This window comes from Hemicordylus capensis, chromosome 5 (assembly GCF_027244095.1).
Source record: "Hemicordylus capensis ecotype Gifberg chromosome 5, rHemCap1.1.pri, whole genome shotgun sequence".
In the NCBI taxonomy this organism is placed as follows: Eukaryota; Metazoa; Chordata; class Lepidosauria; order Squamata; family Cordylidae; genus Hemicordylus; species Hemicordylus capensis.
In genome coordinates, this window is record NC_069661.1 from 253183539 (window position 1) to 253209023 (window position 25485).

General features: G+C 46.4%; 1 protein-coding gene across 6 annotated transcripts in view; it reads right to left on the bottom strand.

Annotated features, from left to right (window-relative positions):
- Nucleotides 1-25485, bottom strand: part of PLXNA4 (plexin A4) — a 699000-nt gene that overhangs the window by 600735 nt on the left and 72780 nt on the right. For all 6 annotated transcript variants that reach the window (XM_053255172.1, XM_053255171.1, XM_053255173.1 and 3 more), the window contains one exon: nt 4851-5033. In XM_053255172.1, coding sequence (XP_053111147.1) covers nt 4851-5033 — 183 coding nt within the window. The remainder of the gene's footprint in view (nt 1-4850; nt 5034-25485) is intronic.

A 25485-nucleotide genomic window follows, 5' to 3' on the forward strand; every position in this document is an offset into this window, starting at 1 on the left:
TTTTAAGATTTCTTTACTTCATGAGCTGAGCTTCAGTGATGGGGCGGGGGGCATTTTAAAATCTTGTCTCTGGGCCCACTCCAACCTTGCTACACCCCTGCTGCAAGACACCACCAAGACGGCGGCATCCCGCTATCCAAATGGAGTAATCCTTTTGGGGTGTGCTTGTCCAGACTATAGCAGAGTGAGCAGACTTTAGGCATGAGGCATGCCTGACCTGCTTAATGTTTCACTAGAATCTTGAGGTGCAGAATAGGGTCAGCACACAGGACCAGATGAAAAATGGGGGCTAAGGGGTGCAATCAATTAACTATATGTGGTACATTGCAACATGACATTCAAAAACGCACCAGGAGAGCTGCACAAAGACCAGATCAAAGGCAACTCATTTATACTCTTGTTTTGCAGGTGGGGGGAAGTGGAGCTTATTTATTTTATTTATTTTTTACATTTATATCCCGCTCTTCCTCCGAGGAGCTCAGAGTGGTGTACATGGTTATTTTTATCCTCACAACAACCCTGTGAGGTAGGTTAGGCTGAGCGATGCATGACTAGCCTAGAGTCACCCAGTGAGTTTCGTGGATGAATGAGGATTCAAACTCAGGTTTTCCCAGTCCTAGTCCAACACTCTAACCACTATGCTATGCTAGCTGAGAGATAAGCAATTAGCAAAAGTCCAGCCATGACAGAATGTTATTTTACTTGCAATTTTGCTGACTATTGTTAAACTGTTGTGAGTCAGAACTCCTTGCTAATTTACAGCAAATCACCCAGGATCTACACGGAGATTCTAACCTACCTTCTTTCTGCCCCTACAACACAGGATGTACTCCCAGATTAGAAGACAGAGGAAAGACATTTCAAGGAGAGCCAGGGAGAGTAAACCCTTGAGTCCTGGGAATTTTCAACCTGCTGCTAAAGACAATTCTCCTCAATCCCGTTCCAATACTAAACACGCAAGGGTACAGGAGAAACATACCACAAGGGGTTAATAACAACAACCTTATCTTGAATCCCAAACCAATCCCATTGACAGATGTTGAATGTATCTCTGGATTTTGTCAAGCTTCTGCACCCATCCGTCAACCTCGTGGCTGCCATCTTGACATGTAGCAGCTCAATGGAGATGCTGACCACACAGACCAATCCTGGACAAAACCAGTGGATCATTCAGGCCATGGGCATATATCCCAGATCATGAGTCACAATCTCAATGGTCCCAGTAGAAGCCCCTTACCACCTACAGAGCTGGTCTTGTCTTTGCTTCTCTGCCCCTGCACTTAGTCAACTGAAGTCTGCATATACATATTTTTGTACTGGGTTTTTTTGCATCGTCCTGCCTAAGACAATTCCATGGAACAACTCCACCAGAAGATATTTTTCTAACTCCACACATCAAATGCTGTTGCCAATTTGATGGTCTTATGTCTGGAATAACAATGAGCACAGCTAGGAAGCACTTCTTACCCCCTTTGTACTGTGGAAGGGCTCCAACATGAAGGGAATAGAAAAGAAAAGAGAGAGAAAAACAAAATAACTTCAAAACAAGAAAGGACCCTTTGCCCTGCATTGGAGAGAAGACAAACATTGAAACTAAGTTTCCAACACTTGCAAATCTCTTAGAAGCCTTTGTGAACACAGGGGTCTGGCCTTCCTCACTCACACCCAGGAACAGTCCGTACAAGCACAATCTCAAACACCGGACCTGGGACACATTCTAGGGCAGTTCACATGGCCGACGTTACGGTAGGGGAAGAGTCTCCCACCCTAATCTGGGAGTGTTCCTGATTTTCAATCGTGTGTCAGTTAAAAACAAGGTTGGAAATGGGGAGCTTGAGTGAGCTAAGCCCCAGGTGGATAGGACCAGATTCCATCCCAACTTTGGAACAAGATAGGAAGAAAAAATGTCCTACCCAGCTGGGGGGCAGCTCACAATCAAGCTCCCCGTCTCCAGGCTGGTTTTTAACAGACCCACGATCAAAAACAGGGTGTGTGCAGAGCCCCCGAATTAGGGTAGGGGGCTTCTCCTACCCTAATGCTGATCATGTGACCTGCCTTTCTGTATGTTGAGCACATAATGGGTTGACAGCACAGCTGTCTGATTGGAAGGCTGGGGAGGTGGTTGCCCAGGGCCATGCACCTAATGGGGGCCCCACTCTTCAGCACAGCACCAGGGACTCTTCTAATTCCAGCAGGGCTGGGACAATGTTCATTCATCATGGGTTCCTCAAACCTGGACCTCACAAAAGCTAGACAGCCCTGGTTGGTAGCTCTGTAGTGAGCAAGCCAAAGAAGAATGCCAACTCCATGTGGACTAGTGGCATGTCCTGCTGAAGAATTCACAAACTTCAGAATACATTAGCTTCCTAATGGAGTAGGAACATGATCCACAGTAGGAACATGATCCACATGTGTTCTGCACAAGCTACAACAGCAGGTATCGTCTTGGTGTTGCAAGCACACTTGCCCCACAGCCCACACTGGAGTTTTTATTCACAGACAAAGCTCTCACTCAAACTCAAGATTTTCCATGTGCTCTGCCAATATGCATATTTTCCCCCACCCCTTACTTCTAGACTTTCTTTCCAAACACTGCAGAAATGGAGCCCTGTGGGAACTTGACGGACACAAGATATGGGTTCATGAGAGCATGTGCACGCCTCATGACCATGATCTTGGCGCTATAAGCAGCAGGGACATCCCATATGTGTGTGCTGCACTAGGTTTATGAGGACTGCTCTTGAGTTCATTCAAACGAAAAACTGCAGAAAAAAGCAGAATATTTTAAAAACATTTGTGGCAATTCTTTTTGTATTCCACATAACAATGGTAGCAGGGGTCAAGAAACTAGCAGTACTAGAAAAATATCCAGCCCCCTGGGAGTATAAGCTGGAATCCTTCTCTCCAGCTGCCAATCCAGAGGCAAAAAAGGGGTCTGGAAGGAGCAGGGTTGTGACAACAGAACTGACTAGTGAGCTAGGTTGGGAGGGCCCTTTGCCCCATGATCCCACTCCCTTCTCAAAAAAGCCCTCCAACAAAACTTGAATGCTGATCATGGAACTATGATAGTGCTGCCACTACAGGATGGCATCTTATTTTGAAGCAAATAATTTGTGCCTCTGGCGTGCAGTACACACCTAGTTAGTACTCTGCAGGCCTATTGTATGATCTCTTTACAACAGCCAGAAAGATACGGGGTGCTTCTGAGAAATGATCACATGCAAAGAAACATGGGGCCAAGAAATTGCTCCTCCCCTCCCCGACTGGCACTCCTGCTGCCAGCATCATCAAGGAAGATGGAACCTGAAGAGGACCAACTCAGCCACAAGAAGCTCTGTCAAAGTGCATCAGAAGCCCAGACAGCAGCCACATCACATTACAACTTTGTTCAGATTTCAGTCTTAAGTAATACTGGCCTAAAGGAGGCAGTCTCAAATTCAAACATTCTACCTCAAGAGAGAAGGCTTATTTTAGTGTAACTTTGGAAAAGAGAGAGAGCAAGAAAGAAAGAACGAGAGAGAGAGAACCAGCCAGCCACCCAAGGACTTGAGATTGTCTTCTCCAGAGAATTACTCACTCACCACCAGAATATTTTAACATGCTCACAAGCCCTGGGTGAGTTAGGAAATGTACAACATTCCTCAAGAAGGAATGACGTCTCCTTTGACAAGAACAGAATACGTGAGTAGCCAGTTAAACCACCCCATAGAACACAACGTGCCAATCTCGCTCTATTAGAAGGTCACCTCCAATGGATCTTGAGAGACAATCAACACACCTGCCAAAAAAAACCCTTCTCTCCGTCTCAGCTTTGGCTCCAGAATGCAAATGCCGATGGCCCGAGATGATAAATTGAAATTGCTGTAACAGAGAAAAGCCATAGTGGAGCGAAGGGTGAACTTCCCATTCTCTTGGATGCTGCCCAAGGGAGATTAGCTTAGACCCTGAGGAAAGGGCATTTATTTATATAGGAGCCATACTGGCAACCAACTAAATAAAAACAATGAAAACTCCTGTGGCACCTTGAAGACCAAAAGATTTATTGAAGCACAAGTTTTCACATGCCCTAGCATGCAGCTGAGGAAGACAACTCTGGTCCATGAAAGTTTATATCACAACATATTTATTAGCTTTTAAGGTGCCCCAGAACTCTTGGTAGATTTTGCTGCAACTGACTAAAATGACCACATCTCTGGAATTTGCCACTGGTGAATATAATACCACTGCTTAAAAATACTCTATTTACCTGAATCCTAGACTAGCTTTGATGTTAGAAATCAGGAGGTCATCTTAAATTCAGAGTCCTCTTCCTTTCAGGTACATACGGGTATAGCTTCTATTTAGTCTCTATTTTTAAGGAGGTCATCTAAAATTCAGAGTCATCTTTTATTCCAGTACATATGGTAAACTTGCTTTCCATACATTAATAGGAATAGGCATACAGTCTGCTCTCCACTCAGCCTCCAGAAACAGTCATGCTAGATTTCACTCCAACATCCCATCCCATCATGCCATGACAACACCCAAAGCGTAAGCTGTGTTTCAGAATGCATCCTGACGATGTGGGGCCTCCTGACCGATGCAGTCCTGACTGCATCCTGACAGTGTTTCCAGATACAAAGCAGGTGCCCTTGACTTGCATCTAAGTTACGCATCATTTAACAGATCACAGGGCCATTAAGATGACCTGTTTTGGCTTATGCTAGCTAGCTGTTCACTCTTCATTCACACCAGCCAAACCTCAGCAGAAAGAACACGCAGAAAACAGAAACTACCTGTCTGTACATCCGTATCATTTGACACATATTCTTCACTGAAAGCCACATAAAGTTAGGAAAAGCCAAGCCTACCTTTTTCAGCTTGCCGCTCTTGGTGCCCACGAAAGCCAATGAGTGGTTCTTATACACGTAAGCAATGACCGACGTCATCCTGTCCTGGTCCTCGGTGAAGATGGGGAGCCCTCGCACCATCTCAGATACTCCGAGTGGGGCATTCATATCCAGGCCACAGAAATTATCATCAATTGTTAATAGCTGTGACAAAAGGAAGAGAGGAAAAGATGGTATTATGCTAGGCTATGCTGCCAAGCAGAGATTATTTTTATTATTTTTACATTAATATCCCGCTCTTCCTCCAAGGAGCCCAGAGCGGTGTACTACATACTCGAGTTTCTCTTTCACAACAACCTGTCAAGTAGGTTAGGCGGAGAGAGTAGTGCCTGGCCCAGTGTCACCCAGCTAGTTTCATGGCTGAATGAGGATTTGAACTCGGGTCTCCCCGGTCCTAGTCCAGCACTCTAACCACTACACCACGCTGGCCTAGAGAGATGGCTTCCCTCTAAGTTCTTGGATAGCCAGTTAGTGATACACAACTTGGCTATTCTCACGAGCAACCTATCTTGGGCTAGGCTGCTCATGTGGAGTGCTGGGGTCCGCACGAATCCCAGTACTCCCACCCAGCCTAACCCTCCCCCCGCCCCAAGCCCAGCTCTAAGCTGAGGTTAAGGAAGCAAGAACTCCCTTAACCCAGCTGCCAGGCTCGTGTGTGTCCTCGGGAGATGGAGCCTCCATGGAGCCTAGAGCACCTGTCTGATGGGGGAACCCGTCAGAGCACCATGCTTATGGCACTGTGCACTGTGGGATCTCTGGAGGCCGGGATGTGTCGTCCCGGCCTCCAGAGCTCTGCACTGCAGTATGGATCATCTAGGAGCACGGTCTGTGCTCCCAGCAGACTTTTTGTGAGTTGGAGAAGCCTTCCCCCCAAACCACCCCGGCCCGGTCATGTGAATGGCCTACTGTATTTCCCAAATGGACCCTAAAGGCACCCCCCACACACACACACCCGTGCGATTCTTTGTCTCATAATCACTGTGTTAGACATCTGAAACCATACCTACCTGCATGGTGAGGGCAGAAAAAAGCAACTTGTTCAGTGAGAATTTATCTATTAAAATCATTTCTGCCCCATATTTCCCCCCACCCAAGGGGGTCTCTGTTTAGGCAGAGGGAAGAAAAGCAGTTCTGGGGGTCTGGAGCTGAGGTGGCAAGACGTTGTCTTGGGGGTTGCAAAGGTGCTGCTGTGGGTTTGGGAGACTGATGTTGCTTTTGGGCTGTCAGTGTGCAACATGTGAATGGTTATTTGCCAGATGCAGTACTTTGTAAAGTAAAGAAAAAGTGTGCCGTCAAGTCAATTTCAAATCCCAGCGCCCACAGAACCCTGTGGTTGTCTTTGATAGTATACAGGAGGGGTTTACCATAGCCTCCTCCCATGCAGTATGAGATGATGCCTTTCAGCATTTTCCTATATCGCTGCTGCCCAATATAGTACCAGCGGGGATTCGAACCGGCAACCCTCTGCTTGTTAGTCAAGCATTTCCCCACTGCACCACTGAAGGTGGTAGGGGATGTCAAACATGGATTCCCAATGTTGATGGACTACAACAATGTCCAATGGGACCCAAGTTTGAGAACCCCTACTCTAGGAACATAGGAAGCTCCCTTATAATGAGTCAGGCGATTGGTCCATCTAGTTCAGTACTGCCTGTGGTTCTCCAAGGTTTCAGGCAGAAGTCTCTCTCAGCCCTTTCTTGGAGATGCCAGGCAGTGAACTTGGAACCTTCTGCATCCAAGCAGAGTGGCCCCATCCCTTATGGGAAATATCTTACAGTGCTCACATGTAGACTCCCATTCAAATGCAAACTCGGGTGGACCCTGCATAGCAAGATCAGCTCTCTTCCCTCAGTACTAAACAACCCAGATACAAGCTATTCAGCAGCACCTGACTCAACGAATCTCCCACTGTGGGAAGTTAGGAGAGCACCATCTGGTCAGGTCCTCATTGAGACCTTCAGTCTCCCGCCTCTCTCTTGGACAAGGGGTAGCAGCAGAGAAGCATATGATGCCAAACACCCGGCCACAATTTTATACTGTGGGTTTTATTTATTCACTTAGCCTTAACCACATATATGGAGCCCTCTTGAACACTGTTGGGGAGAATCATGAAGGGCTAACACTTCTTATACCCACTACCTGTTTAAGCTTCAGGCCATAGAGCAGGCCTGCTCAACTTAGGCCCCACAGCTGGTTTTAGACTACAGTTCCCATAATCCCCAGCCGCAGTGGCCAATAGCCAGGGATTATGGGAATTGTAGGCCAACATCTGCAAGAGGGCCGAAGTTGAGCAGCCCTGCCATAGAGGCTTCTGCATTTCTTCCACTGAATTATCTGCATCATCACCATGGAGGCCTTGGGGTCTCAACTGAAGTTCAGAATGCAGCTGCCACTCATTCCAGAGGGCTTTGCATTTGAGTTATTCTTGGTACACTGTGTACAAAGTACTTCAATACTTCAAGGAATCACTTCACTTCCATTGTGAAATGCAGCACTGTGATTGTTAACAGATTTGCCACTGACATTATGAAGATGCACAGAATTCCAAAAGCAATTTAGGCATATTGTGTGAAAACATCATTTCAGTGGGTATTGGGGAGATTGAGCACAGTCCCTTCTTGAATACATTCATGATTAAATGCCAAAACCAGAAAGATCATTTGCCATGATTATTATGTTATGAGTTTCACTATGTTAATAACCATAGTGGGCCTATCACTGTGGCTTTGCCCCTTCAAACTCAAAAGGTGGTCAGGGACATAACAAAAAGGTTTAAACGGTCTGGAATCTCTTGGGAATGGGGTGCCAGAGAGAAGAGACAAGCAGAAGCAGTTCAAATTCAAATGATTTGAATTTGAACAGAGAGAGGCAAAGAAATTTAAGAATTTTTATCTGGACTGCAAGGAGTCTGGGAGGTTGCAGGGATCCCTACTGTCACTATGAGGAATCTGAAGCCGGGTTTGTGGTTATGATGCCTACTATAGGAACCTGTTTATTTCCACTGTGGATTTCTGCTTGTGGATTTATACATTAAACATATGTTGCAAAGGCACTGTAGGTCTTCAGTGTTCTCTCATCCAAAGGAAAGTAATTCCTGTAGTACTCACTGCCTGGGGAAGTGCAGAGCATGTGCACATCAATAACATACCACACCAAAAGAATGTTGATTCAGTATATGTACAATGACATCAATATTGCTTTTTGGCAGAGTGCTTTATCAACATATGTGTACACAGCTAATGAGAGAAGGGGAGATGCAAAATTAACTGAAGCAACTGAAAACTGAGGCAGGCTGTGCAAGCTCCAAGCAAAAAAACCAAACAAAAAAACCCAATCTCAGAAGTGATCCTAGTTAAACCAGAATTCAGGAGGAGTAAAACACACATGCAGAGCGAACTACATAAAGAATAATGAAATGGTAGAATTCTTTCATCCCTATGTGCAACTATCTTTTTCATGCCTCATTTTAGGAACACAGGTCGATTCACTTCTTACTGAAGAAGGGAAGACGGAGAGATGGGAGGAAGGAGAGCTGGTCTTGTGGCAGCAAGCATGAATGGCCCCCTTTGCTAAGCAGGGTCTATCCTGATTTGCATTTGAATGGGAGACTTCATGTGAGCACCATAAGATATTCCCCTTAGGGGATGGGGCTGCTCTGGGAAGAGTGCCTGCATCTTTGCATGCAGAAAGTTCCAAGTCCCCTCCCTGGCAGCATCCCCAAGATAGGGCTGAGAGAGAGATTCCTGCCTACAACCTTGGAGAAGCCGCTGCCAGTCTGTGTGGACAATACTGAGCTAGATGGACCAATGGCCTGACTTGGGATATGGCAGCTTCCTATGTTCCTGATTTGTTTTAAAGCAAAGGATTCTGTGCTTTTCCCAGGTAGACAGTCAGCCCATACAGTGATTACAATAGTTACTTAGTGGGCAACATCCAGACTAAATTACTTCTGGCTAGCCCTACTGAAAATAAGTAGTCCTATATAATAACCCCTGAATAGGACTACTGAGCAACTTAGTCTGGATTGCTGCTTAGTGTGTAGAACTAGTGAGGTGGCCAAAGCCATGGGGTCATCCTGAGGTGCTCTGCATACAGTTTGAAACACAGTGGAGAAAAGGATCCTCATTCCCTCCACCTTCCCTAAATGGCAGCCATAGAGAGCATTCGTAAGACCAGCCCGTTATCAAATCCCAGCACAGGCTTGAAGGTAGGCACCGGTTGACACAGGGGTTCCCAGATGTTGCTGGGCGCCCATCACTGCCATCCATCGTCATTCCCATCACTGCTCAAGCCACAGTAGCCTTGGTGAGGATTACGGGACTTGTAGAAGCTATTCTCATGACCGGCAGGCACTGGGCTAAGGGAGCCTAGCCCGGTTTCTGCAGCTCATGAGAACCAACGGGCTCGAGGGTGAGCCTGGTGGCTCCACGGCAGCAAGCCTGTTTGTGTAGCCACCCTGTTAAACAAGGTTAAGGGAGTGAGTGCGCCGTTAGCCTCATTCTTTGGGGCGTGTGTCTGCCCTCGCACAGTGCATTACTGGGGCTCTGGGCAGCGCTTTCCTTCACCTGACTCCCGGAGCTGCCAGGCGAGACGCAACGAGGCACGGGTGTGCTGGAGTACAGCTGCCGCTCATCTGGACAGCGAGAGGGACATGACCTTCTGCAGTCCTTCGAAGGTCGCTATAGAGGAGTTCCATTCTCAGAGAGACTTTGCCCTTGTGGGCTGGACCAGGTTGAAACTACTGAACACGTTCTACTATTTTGTTTGTTTTAGAAGGATATCCGTGGACGCTTTATTACACCTCGATTATGTAAATTTCCAGGTCGACGGGGTCACTTCTCTTGCTCTTTGTTGTGATTCGGAGTCTGCAGTTACATCTAGAGTTGCTAGATACTGAGCTGCTGCCAGTAATACTTGTCGGCGGATGATTAATAAGGGAATTTTATTGTTTTAATTTATAATATCCATTTTATTGATATCGATACATTGTATTTTAACTAAAAAAATTAATTTTATTTGCTGATTTTTTGTTCTGGTCAGTGACTGTAACAATAAAGACTGACTGACATGATCTTCTGGAGGGAGAGCGGGTCAAAGCCACTCTCCCCGCAAACCTCCTCCTGGCACTTCACATTATTTATGTGAAGCGTCTCGTATTCAAGAGCCAGTGTGGTGTAGTGGTTAGAGTGCTGGATAAGGACCGGGGAGACCCGAGTTCAAATCCCCCTTCAGCCATGACACCAGCTGGGTGACTCTGGGCCAGTCACTTCTCTCTCAGCCTAACTGACTTCACAGGGTTGTTGTGAAAGAGAAACCTAAGTATGTAGTACACTGCTCTGGGCTCCTTGGAGGAAGAGCGGGATATAAAATGTAAAACAAAAAACAAAAAACGGGCAAATTGCAGGTGGCGGAAAATGAAGCTAAGATGAGGCTCCTTCTTTCTCCTCCTGCCCCATCCCAGCTGCCTCACTCTCCCTCACCGTGGAAGGCCACGATGTTAACTGCTTGCTTGCGGGCTAGCCATTTGCTGGGTTGGGAAACTGGGCAAATGACCAGCCCTCACGCGCAGGGTTAACACCACGGCCAGTCACGGCAGGGGAAAGCAAAGCATCTGGATGAGAGGAGTGAAAAGGAGCCACACCTGAGACTAGTTTATCACCACCAGCAGCCCCAGTCTGCCCATACTGGCTGCCGCTGCTGGGGACCCAAGGTGGGAAACTCCTCTGTGAAGCTATGAACGTTCACACCTTGAGCAGACCCAGCACTGCCTTACAAGGTCCATGCCCTTGATGTCCAGCAGTAGGGCAGAGAGCTCTGCCTGCAGAGATCTTTCCCAGAGAGGGAGGCAAGTCAAGGAATCTAATTCTAAACTCATCAAAGACTCGGCGCGAATCCGACAGATTGCAACACAGAGCTCATTTGAGGATCTATGCTCTGGCAGTGCAGACGGCAAAGGAGCGGTTTTTCTCTGTCCACATTGCATCTGCAAATTCATGTCCAGATGAGTTGTCTAGGGTTGTGAGGGGGCTAGTTCATGCCCCCTCTGCCTTGAATTTGAACTTAGAACCATCTGTCACTCACTGTGATGTCTTCAACAACTTTTTTGCAGATAAAATATCTTGTATTTGTGCTGAACTTGACTCCACAGTTACGGCAGAGTCTATCGTAGAGGTGTCCAGCAACTCCTCTTGTAGGACTGAATTGGATCACTTTCAGTTTATTACTTCTGAGGGTGTGGACAAACTGTTTCTGACTGTACGCCCCACCACCTGCTCTCTTGACCCTTGCCCAACTTGGCTTATTTTATCTGGCAGTCATATTATCAGAGAGGGTCTAGCAAATATCATAAATGCTTCTCCGAGGGAGGGCAGGATGCCTCCTTGTCTTAAGGAGACTATTATTAGACCTTGTTTGAAGAAATCTGCATTGCATCCCCCAGAGTTAGCTAATTACAGACCCATCTCTAATCTTCCTTGGTTGGGCAAAGTGATTGAGCAAGTGGTTGCTTCTCAGCTCCAGGCAGTTTTGGATGACACAGGTTATTTAGATCCTTTTGAAACTGGCCTTCAGGTGGGCTATGGGGTTGAGACTGCCTTGGTCAGCCTGATGGATGATCTCCAATTGGCGATTGACAGAGGGAGTGTGACTCTGCTGATCCTTTGGATCTCTCGGAGGCTTTCAATACCATTGACCATGGTATCCTGCTGAGTCGCTTGAAGGAGGTGGGATAGGGTGGCACTGTTTTACAGTGGTTCCACTCCTACCTCTCTTGCAGATTCCAGATGGTGTAACGGAGACTGTTGTTCTGGAAAGCGACAGCTAAAATGTGGAGTTCCAGAAGGCTCCATACTGTCTCCAATGCTTTTTAACATCTACATGAAACATTTGGGAGAGACTGTCAGGAAGTTTAGTCTGGGACGGTATCAATATGCTGATGACACCCAGATCTATTTGTCTATACCAACTTCATCAGGAAATGGCATGACCCCAACCCCTGTGTGCCTGCCTGGAGGCAATATTGGGCTGGATGAGGAATAACAGGCTGAAGTTGAATCCAAACAAGACGGAGGTACTATCTGTAGGGGGTCAGGATTTGAGAGATGGTTTAGATCTGCCTGTTCTGCATGGGGTTACACTCCCCCTAAAAGATCAGCTTTGTAGTCTGGGCGTGCTCCTGGATCCCAAACTCTCCCTAGTTTCTCAGGTTGAGGCTGTGACCAGGAGTGCTTTTTATCAGCTTCAGCTGATATCCCAGATACGTCCATTTCTGGAGACAAGTGACCTTAAAACAGTGGTACATATGCTGGTAACCTCTAGGCTTGACTACTGTAATGCACACTACATGGGGCTGCCTTTGTACATAGTACGGAAACAATTGGTACTGAATACGGCAACCAGATTGGTCTCTGGGTTTACCCGAAGGGACCATATAACACAGATTCTAAAAGAACTGTACTGGCTGCCAATATGTTTCCAAACGAAATACAAAGGGCTTGTTATTTCCTATAAAGCCTTTAATGGCTTAGGTCCAGGGTACCTAAGAGAGCGCCTTCTCTTTCGTGAACCCTGTCACCTATTAAGATCATCTTGAGAAGTCCGGTCACAGTTGCCGCCAATTTGTTTGGTGGCAACTCAGGACTGGGCCATCTCTGTGGCTGCCCCAAGGCTTTGGAATGTGCTCCCTGCTGAAATAAGAGCATCTCCTTCTCCATTTGCTTTTAGGAGGACCCTGAAGACGTACCTGTTTTCCCAGGATTTTAATTGAATTTTAAATTTTAAATTTAGTGTGTTTTTATCTATTGTGGTTTTTATGAATTTTAAATGTTTTAATTTTATATTTTTAATCTGTACACCGCCTAGAGATTTCTATATTAGGCGGTAAAGAGATTAAAACAAACAAACAAACAAAAAATAAGGCTGGTGCACCTTAAAGTTAAAGTCAGTTCCAGGAAGGTGGAGCAAAACAGAGAAAGCAGACTAGTAAGGCTAGGAGCCAAGTTGGAACAAGGCAAAGTCTGACAAGTATGCTGGATGCAGGCACAGTACTGCACAAGTTAAGTCTCCTGGTGGTGAAAGACATTTTAAATAGGAGCAAGGAAGGTCAGTGACCAACCACATGGGAAAAGGCTAGAGCAAGGCAGAAGACTGAGTAAGTCTGGGATGATGGGAGATATGGTACGGCACCATCTGGGGACCCAAGGCTGAGAACCCTTGGAGCCCAGGAGATGGGAGACTTTCTAGGGAGATGTGATGGAACAGGATATAAGACACTAGGATCCACTCCCAGAAGGCTCCCGGTAGGTCAGAGGAACACAGGAAGCTGCCATATACTGAGTCAGACCATTGGTCCATCTTGCTCAGTATTGACTTCACAGACTGGCAGCGGCTTCTCCAAGGTTGCAGGCAGGAATCTCTCTCAGCCCTGTCTTGGAGATGCTGCCCGGGAGGGAACTTGGAACCTTCTGCTCTTCCCAGAGCAGCTCCATCCCCTAAGGGGAATATCTTCCAGTGCTCACACTTCTAGTCTCCCATTCATATGCAACCAGGGCAGACCCTGCTTAGCTAAGGGGACCAGTCAGGCTTGCTACCCCAAGACCAGCTCTCCTCTCCTAATAATATCAGCAGGGTCCTCTCTCTGCCATCACAAGGGATCTCAAAGCATTAGTTACCAGAAAGAGATTGGAGTCCTGGCATCCCTTCCTCTCCCCCCACCCCTGCTTTCTGATTCCACATGCATTGGGAAGCAGCTTGGCAGAACGGTAGGATTTCAGGTGCCAGATAAGCAGGAGGCTTTGCCTGAAATGGGGGCTCTAATACGCCTCCATTGTCTCCCAAACATCTGCTTTAAAACACACCTCTCCAGATCACTGTAATCACAGCCAAATCCACATTTTGGGAGAAATCCGAGCTAAAGGATTAGCACCTCCTCCTGCCATCCCTCCTCACTTTCACTCTCGCAGCCTGTCTGCCCAGTCAGTGCCTCTTGTTGGGCCTCTTGGAAAGGGAGGCTCTGAAGCAAACCCTGCAGAGCCTCTGTCTAGGGGCCGGCTGCTGCCACTGGTCAGCTGTAAATCTCCAGACAGCTCTCTTGATTCCTGTGGCAGGTACTTGGCTACTCAAGCAACTGTGATTTGCTCATTTGGCTGCTGTGCTACTCTGGGTGTGCCTCCGGCAACATCTGTAGCCTTGCCTCATCAGATACAGACCATACCACAACCATTAACTAGGCCCCAGTACTTAGCACCCCAGGCAGCTCTCCTATGAGGGAAAGAGCTAAGGAAATGAACACAGGGTGAGCCCACAGCTCAGCCAGGGCCCGGCCCAGCTGTGGAATGCTGTGGCTTCGTCTCGCAGCACGTGAAGAATATTTACACAATTCCAAATACGCAGGGTGCTTCTTCTGCAACACTTAGAAAAAGCAGCCATTCACAATCAAAAACTGGGTAGGACAAGTGTCAAAGAACCTGGAACGCTGCCCCTCAGGGGACATGACTCGCGCCCCAGATATGCCCCTGTGTCTTGATGGCAGACGTCGGGGCGTGGTTTAGCTCCCAAACGGGACCGCACAGCCCTGTCTGAGAGCTGAATCGGCCAGGCTGTGTTTGCAGCATGGCCAGGAGCCGGTCTCTCTGCCTTTAAGAGGCAAGGAGAGTCACTCCAGTCACGCTGCGTACACAGCGCTGGCAGATTTAGCTCAAAAGTGGGGGGAGCTAAACCACACACCTGCATCTGATGTCAGATGCGGGGCGGGTGTCTGGGGCACAAGGGCCAACCCTGAGGGGTGGTGGCCCAGGTTCCTTGAACCCGTCCACTCAATGGTGGCTTCGCCCCTGGTTGCATGGGAGCAACGACTAGGTAGGAGGAGGAAGAAGTGATTGTGTGGAATCAAGGAAGGAAGAAAAGCTGGGGAGGGCAACACTGCCCTACCCAGCTTTCATACCCAGCAATTGTCCAAGGTAGAAGGAAAAGCTGTTCGTACCCAGCTTTTCCTACCTTGGTTCCACAAATTGCTCCTCCCTCCTCCTACCTAGTGGTTGTTCCCACACAACCAAAACTTGGGAGCACACACAGCTCCCAAACCTGGGCAGGACACTTGTCCTTCCCAGTTTTTGGTTGTGTAAATGACCTCACTGTGTTTCAGTTTCCCACCCACTAGGGATTAGAGGATACTGTTTTTACGATCCAAGGATTCAACTCCAGGCCCTCTTGAATCTCGGCACCTTCCATTCTAGGGCACTGTAGAGATCCAAGCACACTGGGGCTGATGGACATGCAGGAGCCCAGGGTGCCAACAGGCAAGAAGGGGGCATGAACGTGAACTACTACAGAGGCTTTGTTGATTCAGTCAAGAACTTAGAGATGCACTTAGGATCGCTAACAGGGCAAAGCGGCACCTTTCAAAGCTGAGATTCTCTTTATATTAAGCAGGAGGAGAGCAAATGGCCCTATTCAGTCCCTGCACAGCATCCCCCCAGTGGCTCTTGCTGGGGTATACCTTGAGACTATTCACACGACTGCAGAAAATCAGGCTAGCCTCCGCTAGCCCGATTTTCTGCAATTGTGAGAACCACCGGGCTCGGCTGCGAGCCCGGTAGTTCTTGAGCGGGTAACCCACCCCTAAAACCGGGTTTGCGGAGCAAGTGTTCTGCAAACCTGTTTTTTTTTAATCATGAGTAGCCGCGGCACAGCTCCTCACAAGGAGGACCCCCCCAAGAGGAGAGGCGAAAAGCCGCCTCCCGGCTCTGGGGGTCTCACCAGCATGCCCTGCACCCTCGCGCAGGACATGCTGGAGCAATCAGAGCCGGCAATCGTGTGGGCGGCCGATCCAGCTGCTCAGGGCTCCCGCCCTGCTCATGTGCGGGGAGAGAGGACTTAGCCCGCTCTCCCCGCTCATTCTCAAACCGGGTCTCACTGATCATGAGACCTGGCTCCTTGTGTTTCTTTTCAGACTGGGAGCCCTTGGGCGACAGGGAACCATCTTCTCATTATTTTTTTCCTAGGTAAACTGCTGTGAGAACATTTTTGTTGAAAAGCAGTAGTAGTAGACTGTTATTCTCAGAAAATGATCTCTGAAGCTCTTCCCATAATCAAGTGGGAAGGGCTACCCTGTTATCTAAAAAGCCCCAGGGTCGAAGCCTTGCCTGATAAGGAAGGTGCTCCAGGCCCCTGATCATCTTGGCTGCCCTCTTCTGCACCTTTTCCAGTTCTACAATATCCTTCTTAAGATACAGTGACCAAAACTGTATGCAGTAGTCGAAATGTGTCTGCACCATAGATTTGTATAAGGGCATGGTAATATTAGCATTTTTATTTTCAATCCCCTTCCTAATGATCCCAAGCATGGAACTGGCCTATTTCACAGCTGCTGTGCACTGAGTTGACACTTTCAACAAGCTGTCCACCACAACCCCAAGATCTCTCTCCTGGTCAGTCACTGACTGCTCAGACTCCATCAGTGTATATGTGAAGTTGAATATGCATCACTTTACCCTTGCCAACATTGAACCGCATCTGCCATTTTGTCACCCACTCATCCAGTTTGGAAATATTCTTTTGGAGCTCCTCCCAATGTGTTGTGGATTTCACTACCCTAAATAGTTTATTCATCTGCAAATTGGGCCACTTCACTTCTTACTCCAACTTCTAGACCATTTATGAATAAGTTAAAGAGCACGGGTCCCCGTACAGATCCCTGGGGTACTCCCACTTCTTACTTCCCTCCATTGTGAAAACTGTCAATTTATTCCTACCCTGTTTCCTCTCCTTCAACTAGTTACCAATCCATGATTGTACCTGTCCCCTTACCCCATGACTGCTAATTTTACTCAAGAGCCTTTGGTGAGGAACTTTGTCAAATGCTTTTTGTAAGTCCAAATATACTATGTCAACTGGATCACCTTTATCCACATGCCTGTTGACACTCTCAGAGAGGCAGGACTTGCCCTTGCAGAAGCCATGCTGGTTCTCCTTCAGCAAAGCCTGTTCTTCTATATGTTTAACAATTTTGTCCTTAAGTATGCTTTCCATCAATTTACTAGGCACAGAAGTTAGGATAACCAGCCTGTAGTTTCCCAGATCTCCCCTGGATCCCTTTTTGAAAATCGGAGTTACATTGAGCCCCTGGTGGTGCAGCGGTAAAACTGCCGCCCTGTAACCAGAAGGTTACAAGTTTGATCCTGACCAAGGGGCTCAAGGTTGATTCAGCCTTCCATCCTTCCGAGGTCAGTAAAATGAGTACCCAGAATGTTGGGGGGCAATATGCTAAATCATTGTAAACCGCTTAGAGAGCTCCAGCTATAGAGCGGTATATAAATGTAAGTGCTATTGCTATTGCTATTAGCCACTGGTATAGAGCAGTCCTCTGGTATAGAGACTGGCTGTAGGGGAAAGTCACATATTTTTGCTAGGGGATCCGCAATTGTACATTTGAGTTCCTGCAGAACTTCAGAGGTAGAGTTATTTAATAAAATCTGCATTTCCCCCAGGCAGCGCTGTTTCTGTTCTATGTTGCTTGTAAAGAGAATAAAGAGAAGCCCATCTGCTCTCCCCCTCCACAATGTCTGTCACGAAGTCTGGTAATTTTGTCAAGTATCGACTGCTTGGCTCCTATATTTTGGGGCTGGCTCCTAGATCCAAAGGAATCTTGCCAAGCCCTGACTTCAGCCGCCTCCCATGGACTCTCCTTTCCAAGCTGATCTCCAGAAAGAAAGCAGAATCTGCCGGACAGGGAGCTGCCATTCGGAACTGCATCCTAATTGTGTGGCCGCACGTCAGTCGTGCAAACGCCGCAGTGCTTACTGTGCAATTACATGCCACGAAGTACAAGTGACAATGCAGTTACAGCCACTTTACCAATTACAGGCGAATTGCAACCCCGAAGCGAAGAGGTTTTTCACTCAGATGTAATTTAGGCACGAACAGAAGGAAGAATGAAGTGGCTCAAATTTACTGGGACTTGTGGCTGTGGCTGTTTGGATTTTTTTTTTATTTTTAAAAAAACGTTTGAGCATCAGATCAAGTTTCCAGAGGTCTACAAATCTTAATGCTCCACAGACTTCGCCGCCTGCTACCACCGCACTTCCCAACACATGGCTTCAAGCAATAATATAGCACATATCGAGCATCGTAAAACGTGCAATTTCCTGGAGAGAAAGCTGCATTTCTTCTACACCTAAGGTTTCCTTCCTGGTGCTTCAAGCGGGCCTTTCACAATTGCACCTCATAAGAAGAAGTAAAGAGAGCATTAGTTACTTCTATAGAGTTTCTCAGGAGTAAGGGCACTCTGTGGGCACATTTAAACTGAAATGCCATAGAATTCTTTCAGGGTATATCTGTACCATAATTGTGTATTGGTTTTACACCAGCTTACTGTCTTGGCTTCTCCCAAATATTCCTAAGAACTGTAGTTTGATGTGGGTGTTGAGAATTTTCTGGTCCCATGCAACCATGGTGAACATGAGAACCTAGGGAAATCCTTCTTGCACCACCAGCTCGAAGGCCCACCTAGCGCACAGGTACCCAACCTTGAGTTCCCAGATACTGTTGGGACTACAATTCCCATCAATGGCCTTTGGCTGATGGGAGTTTTAGTCCAATAACATCTAAGCAACCAAGTCCAAGAACCCCTGAAGCATTCTGCTTCCCACAATGGCTAACCAGAGGCTTCTGGGAAGCCCACATCTATCCCTTCCAGCCTTTTCCCAGGGATATCCCTTACTTGACAGTGATCCCAAGCTTGGGTCCTGAAATGTTATTCAACTACAACTCCTGTGGCTGGGAATGAAGGGAGTTGTAGTCCAACATCTGGGGACCTATGTTTCAGAAACCCCCAAATTAATGCTGTGCTCAAAGGCTTCCAGTGATGAAGACACTGGAACCCCCTTGGGCTGACTTTTCCAGTGCTCCACAGATAAAAATTTTGTATTCATCTCTAGCCCAGGGATTCACAGCTTTGGCCCTCCAGCTTATGTCATATACAACTCCCATCATCCCTGACTATTGGCCACTGTGGCTGGTGGTGATGAGCTACAGTCCAACAGCTGGAGTGCCATAGTTGTGCACCTCTGCTCCAGTGTGGCCAGAACCTATGGGGTATACTTGTGAGTCAAATGGGCCGTAACCCAAAATTTGGCTTTAAAAAAAGCCAAATCTGGCAACAGAGCTCTGCTCTAACCAGTCAGTTTGTCTGAAAGTTCTTTCTACGGCTGTCCCCTTCCATGCCATGTCTGCACCATGCCACTCGGCTCTGTAATTCCAGGTTTGCATCCCTGCTCTGTTTAATGACACATGCTTAGGCACAGTCATTCTCGGTCCATTGTATGGTCTCTCTCTCTCTCTCTCTCTCACACACACACACAGCAAACCCAGCCCAGGTGCATCAGGAAAGCTGGCACTAAAACCTCTGCCGAAGAGCAATTAGCATAATTATTATTTTTGTTTTGCAGGCAAAATTGCAACTTGGGCTCCTATGCACCACAGTGTGTGTGACTACTGTGCTAGATGAAATTCAAAAATAACACAGAATATTCGGCTTGGTATTTACAGATCATCTTTGCCCAAAGATCCCAGGGCAATTGGCGAGCACCAATTAGTGAAACTGAGAAGGCTGTAATGAAGCAAAATCTATCAGGCCTTTAACAAATTAAAGGCCTGATCCAAACTATGCTTAGCTAGAAGTAAATCCCATTGATTTCAATGGGATTTGCTCTGAAATACATATTTAGTGCTGGCAGGGTGGATGCAATGACTTCCCATTTTCATTTTTCAACAGAGATTACACAAGAAAGGTTCCCAACCACCATGGCTGAGAAGGGATGTGCAAAGCCATCCAATTTGTTCCAGTGCCCAGAACCTGCCCCTGATTAGAACTCTGGGCCACAGCAAGGCCAAAATGGCCAGAACTCAATGTATTTGGGATATGACGAAGGGATGTTGCTCAAATAGGCTCTGGCCTATTCCTAGGAGATCAAATCAGTAGTCATTCCCCTGCTGAATATTTACTTAGGATCTCCAATGGGGATCATTGTAGGGCTCTTTCAGCGGTTAGACTTAACGCCCTTCATACGGCGGTATTGGAAGGACGCTTCGGGAAGGTGCCCTATGATCAAAGATTATGCCCCTGCCAGAATGGTGAAGTGGAGACTACGGAATATCTGATGCTGAAATGTAGATTTTATACTGAATTAAGGGGAAAGCTTCTCTCCCCTCTATTAATTCATTACAATTCTAATTGCACTTCTGATGGGGACAAGGTCCTTTTTCTGCTTACTGCTAAGTCAGAGTACGTTTAAAAGAGGGGTAGCAAAAAAAAATTTAATAGCAAGCAAGATTGGGTTTACAGTGATGGAGGCACGAGATGCCGGGCTGTGCATTTCAAATTAACTGGTTTCATTTGAATGAAATTAGTCATGTATACGGTATTTGAAGAGATTAATGTTTTATGTATTTTATTGTTGTTGTTGTTTCTTTTTCTTGTATTTATGCTGGCCTTGGGCCAAAATAAACAAATACATATAGTGCCCAGAACTCCTAGTTCTGGGAAATTCCTAGCCTCAGGAGATCCACTGAGCCACCTCTATCCTAGTCTCCTGTCATCAGTTGTTTTGCTTTAGCAAGCCTTTGGGTCTGGCCTGATTTCAGTTAACCTTTCCTTTCTTTCTTTTTGCACACACAGACCCTGGCTATGTGTTTATTGACCGTTGCAATTTCACAAGCCCATTCAGACATCATGTGGAACTTCAGTTTATTTCTTATCACCCAGCTTGCTTTTATCCTTTGAAAACCCACCATCCGTGTTCTCTCTAAGAGGGATTCCCAGCTGTTGTTGACCACAACTCCCAGAATCCCCAGCTGCAATGGCTTTTGCTTGAGGATTCTGTGAACTGTAGTCAACAACAACTGGGAATCCCTCTTAGAGGGAACACTGCCCACCATGGCACTGACCAGGATTTATTTATGGCTCTCTAGCCAAGATCTGAACCCTGGGTTTGAAATTTGTTTGTGTGCTTAGACTAACGTCAACCTTAGTGCCATGTTACGTCTGTACACACAATTAGGGTTGCGAGTTTAGCATTCTCATTAGGGTTTCAGTCAATGCACCCAACACTGCACTCGGGGCATTCTGCCCAATTCCCAGAACCTCTCATCAGGGCTTCAGTAAGAAAGGGAAAGGGGTTTACCGTCACTTAACTCCTCCTCTCTCCCTAGACTCTACCAAGGTGCCTGCTGCAGTTCTTAGAGGAGCTTCAGAGGATCCTTTCCAGCTTAAGCCTGGCAGCCTTCAGAGGCCCATTGGCAGCCCTCACGCCCACATCCGTGCCACAGCACTTGCAGTCCTTGCTCCCCATGCAAACGGCTGATCGGCTTGCTGTTGCTCATTCAGTTCCCCCTCCCAAAACTGCTGGCAGGCTTGCTACTACTCAGCAGAGCAGGTATTATCCACACTTGCCCATGCGAAGAAAAGGACTATACCATTTGAGCTATAGCATTTTAGCCTACTTTCCTTAATGTAAGTTAGCTTATGAGATCACCCAGCTCTCTCTCTCTCTCTCTCTCTCTCTCTCTCTCTCTGTGTGTGTGTGTGTGTGTGTGTGTGTGTGTGTGTGTGTGTGTCCCTATCTCCACTGAAATGCTTGGACTGATTTGAACCAAATTGGGTACAGTTGGAGAGACACATAGGGACACATCAACAGCATAGTTTGTGATGATGTCATCCACCCCAATTCAAGAGGATGGATGCTGGAACATTTGAGGTGGAAGTAGGAACTGATTTGAACCAAATTGGGTACAGTTGTAGGGACACATAGGGACATGTCAACGGCACAGTTTGTGATGATGGATTGTATTTAAAATTTTCTTTTTACCTTTTTTTGGTCAGTTATGATTTAATGTGTTATGTGTTTTTATTGTATGTTTTAATCCTCTGTTGTGAGCCACCCAAAGAACAATTTGTTATGGGGCGGCTAACAAGTAAAGGTTTTATTTATTATTATTTCTTGTTTACACAGTCAGACAGGTGTTATTGACTGGTTTGTTTTATCCAGACATCGAGTCCTTCCCAAGGACCTGGGATGCCAGAATTATATTGTCAATGTTGTTACTGTTACTATAGATATCGTCGCAGAATATAGGCTGTTCCCAGTAAAGTTGCTTTTTGTAATTGGCTGATGGTAATTTCTGTGGCCCCTATGGTGTTGAGGTGCTCTTCAAGGTCTTTTGGAATTGCACCTAGGGCACCAGTTACCACTGGGATTATTTTGGTCTTCTGCCATAGCCTTTCAGTTTCAGTTTGTAGATCTTTGTATTTTGTGATTTTTTCTATTTCTTTTTCTTCTATTCTGCTATCCCGTGGTATTGCTATGTCGATTATTTTAACTTGTTTTTCTTTCTTGTTGGCTACAGGTAGCTTGTATTTTTTGCAGATGTTCCAGAAGTGTATCGTCCCTGCTACCTTATCATGCCTTTGTTTATACTCAGTCTGTGCGATCTTTTTACAACAGCTGATTAGGTGGTCCACTGTTTCATCTGCTTCTTTACAAAGGCGGCACTTGCTGTTTGTGGTGGATTTTTTGACTTTTGCTCTCATTGCATTTGTTCTTAGTGCCTGTTCTTGTGCAGCCAGTATTAAACCCTCTGTTTCTTTCTTCAAGTTGCCATTCTTATATTTTCCACTTATATTGTGCAAATATTGACCATGCAGGGGCTTATTTTCCCATTTTTCTGCTCGGTTCTTGACTTGTTCTTTCTTGTAGGCCTTCTATCTTTCATTGGTTTTTAATAGATTCTCATTATTGACCATTTTAAGTGCATCTTCTTCACTGTCCTTGATATATTCTTCAAGGCCTCTTTTCTCCTCCTCTACTGTTTGATGGACTTGCAGCATTCCTCTTCCACCTGAGCTGCAAGGGAGGTATAGCCTATCTACATCACTGTGGGGGTGCAGAGCATGATTGATGGTCATGATTTTCCTGGTCTTACAATCCAGCGTCTCTAGCTCTGCCTGGGTCCAGTCTATTATTTCTGCAGTGTATCTGATAACAGGTATAGCCCAGGTGTTTATGGCTTGTATGGTGTTCCCGCCATTGAGTTTGGACTTGAGGATTTTTCTAACGCTCCTGATGTATTCACTTCCAATGTTTCTTTTAACTTCAGTGTGTGTGATGTTATCAGCCTGGAGAATGCCCAAGTATTTGTAATGTTCTTTCTCTTCCAGATTCTTGATGTTGCTTCCATTGGGCAGTTCTATTCCTTCTGTTTTTGTCATTTTTCCTCTGTTCATTATTAATACAGCAAACTTATTAATTATTGTTATTTTATTATTATCCACCCCAATTCAAAATGGCAGCTGCATGGCAGCTTGTGGAGGAAGTGGACTAACTGGTAAAGATGGTAATTATCAATTAAGATTATTGTAAAAGGAAAGTAGGCAGATTAATTCTTACCGGAACTTGTTGTTCAATCTGCAGTAACTCTTGAAGGGGAAACCTGTTGCTCAGGGGTCTGCAGATTTTGGCTGGCCTCAGTAGTCAGCCAGAATTTGTGCCCACCATCAGCTGTGGCACTCTGCTGAAGAGGGGGCACAGGGTCTGGCCCACGGAGATTCAGAGGTGCCCTCAGCACTTCAGAATGCACTCTCTGCTGAGATGCAAGCTTTGACCTCTCAGATGGCATTTAAGGGGGCCTTAAAAACACATCTCTTTGCCCAGTCTTTTGGCTAGGTTTAACAGCTCCATTGTTATATCGTGTTTTAATCTACTTCATTTTATTGTGCTTTAAAATATTTGTACATTGCCTAGAGATGATTGTTTGAGATAATATACAAATGTGATGATAGTCATGAGGGCTAACAGCTACTTTCAGAGAAAGGATGCCTCTGAATACCAGTTGTTGGGAAGCAATTGGGGGAGAGGCCTACTGCCTTCATTTTCAGCTTCTGGGCTTCCCAAAGGCATCTGGTTGGCCACTGAGGGAAACCGGATGCTGGACTACTACATCTCATAAGAAAAGCAGGGCTCTTCTTAGGAGACCTGGAAAAAACAGAATGGAACATGTGCTTTGCAGTGGCAAGATGTCAAACATATCTGCAGACCCCTGCGGCTCCTACACTGGGGACACCATTCCATTGATCAATGGTGGGACACCATTCCAAATTATGTCAGTTTTCACGCCTGACAGCTGGGTAGCAGGAGTGTCCAGCCAGGCTCCAAGCCCCATGCAAGAAATTTCGGAGGAAATTGAGGTAGAGAGGAGGGGAATCAATTGTGTGCCAGCCAAAATTTGAGTAAGGCGGCGAAGGACATGTCTTTCCTCCACCTTTGACACAGTACTATCAGTGGTGGGCGGGGCACTCTTCTCTTATTGAAACACAACGAGCTCCCCTAAACACGGATATACATATTATATATTTATCTAGGTTTGTTAATATATTTATATTTAGAATTTAAACTAACTGAAATCACACAAATCTGTGTAGGTAGGTAGCCTATGGTCTAAAAGTGATCTGAATAAAACCTGTACAAATTCAGATAAAAAGCAACCAACAAAATATGCTATCCAAAGTAAAAACACATCAAACATATATAAAGAAATTTATAAACATATGGAGTATACATATAAAAAGTCCAAAAAGTGTATAGAACCAAGAGTCCAAGGTTCCACGGGACTACCATGCGTCTATGTCCAGAGTGTGGAGTGAACTGTTCCGTGCAGAGGTGCCCTAGGGTAATTTTGGAGCCTGGACTTAAAGGCCTTTCGACCCACTGCCCCCACCCCACTGCCACCAGATAAGCTGCAATGCACTATTTTTTACACCAGAACATGCTCAGGGAAAGCTGGAAATGCTTTTTTATCTCTATGTTTAGAAGAGATTCTGCATAAGATACTTCCCACTGACTTGTAGAGAGATACCACATTTGGCATGCTCAACATTTGGAGGCCCTCCAGGCTTGCGGGGGCCTGGACCTTTGCCCAGAAGTCCAGTCCATAGAGCACCACTGGTTCCATGTGTGGCTTGGTGAGACACAGAGCAAGGAGGTGCTTGTCCACTTTAATGTCTCATGCCAAATGCGTTTTGACCATGGCGGTCTTCATGACTGGCATCAGTACTGAAGAACCATAGTCCTTGTATAGATATAGACGTTCAGCATTTGGGTCTATTTCCAACCAGTTCTATAGCTGTGGGTCTCCTCTCTCAATTGTCTACCATCTTAGTCAGATCACAACTAGCCCATGATCACTTCCCCCTCCTCCTCCTCGGATTTTTGCCAACACACAAACTCCTACCCAGCTGTTGGCCATGAGAACAAGCCTAGCTATTCCTTGCATCCCTGACCCAGAGCGATTTCCAAAGACATCTGCTAAGATGCTGAGTGGGTATCATCATTTCTGTTCAAGCAAATACACAAACTTGGGCAGGCGAGCAGGGCTCCAGCCCACCCGACCCTGCAGATGTCACAATCTGGAGAGGGATTTGGCTGGGGGAATCCAGCTGAACCTACTCAAGCCCATGACTACATTGCCCAACAAAATGATTATTGTGCAACTGCGGTCACGCCACAGCCCCCAACCCGTAGTGCTTTAAATAACATCCAAACTGCTC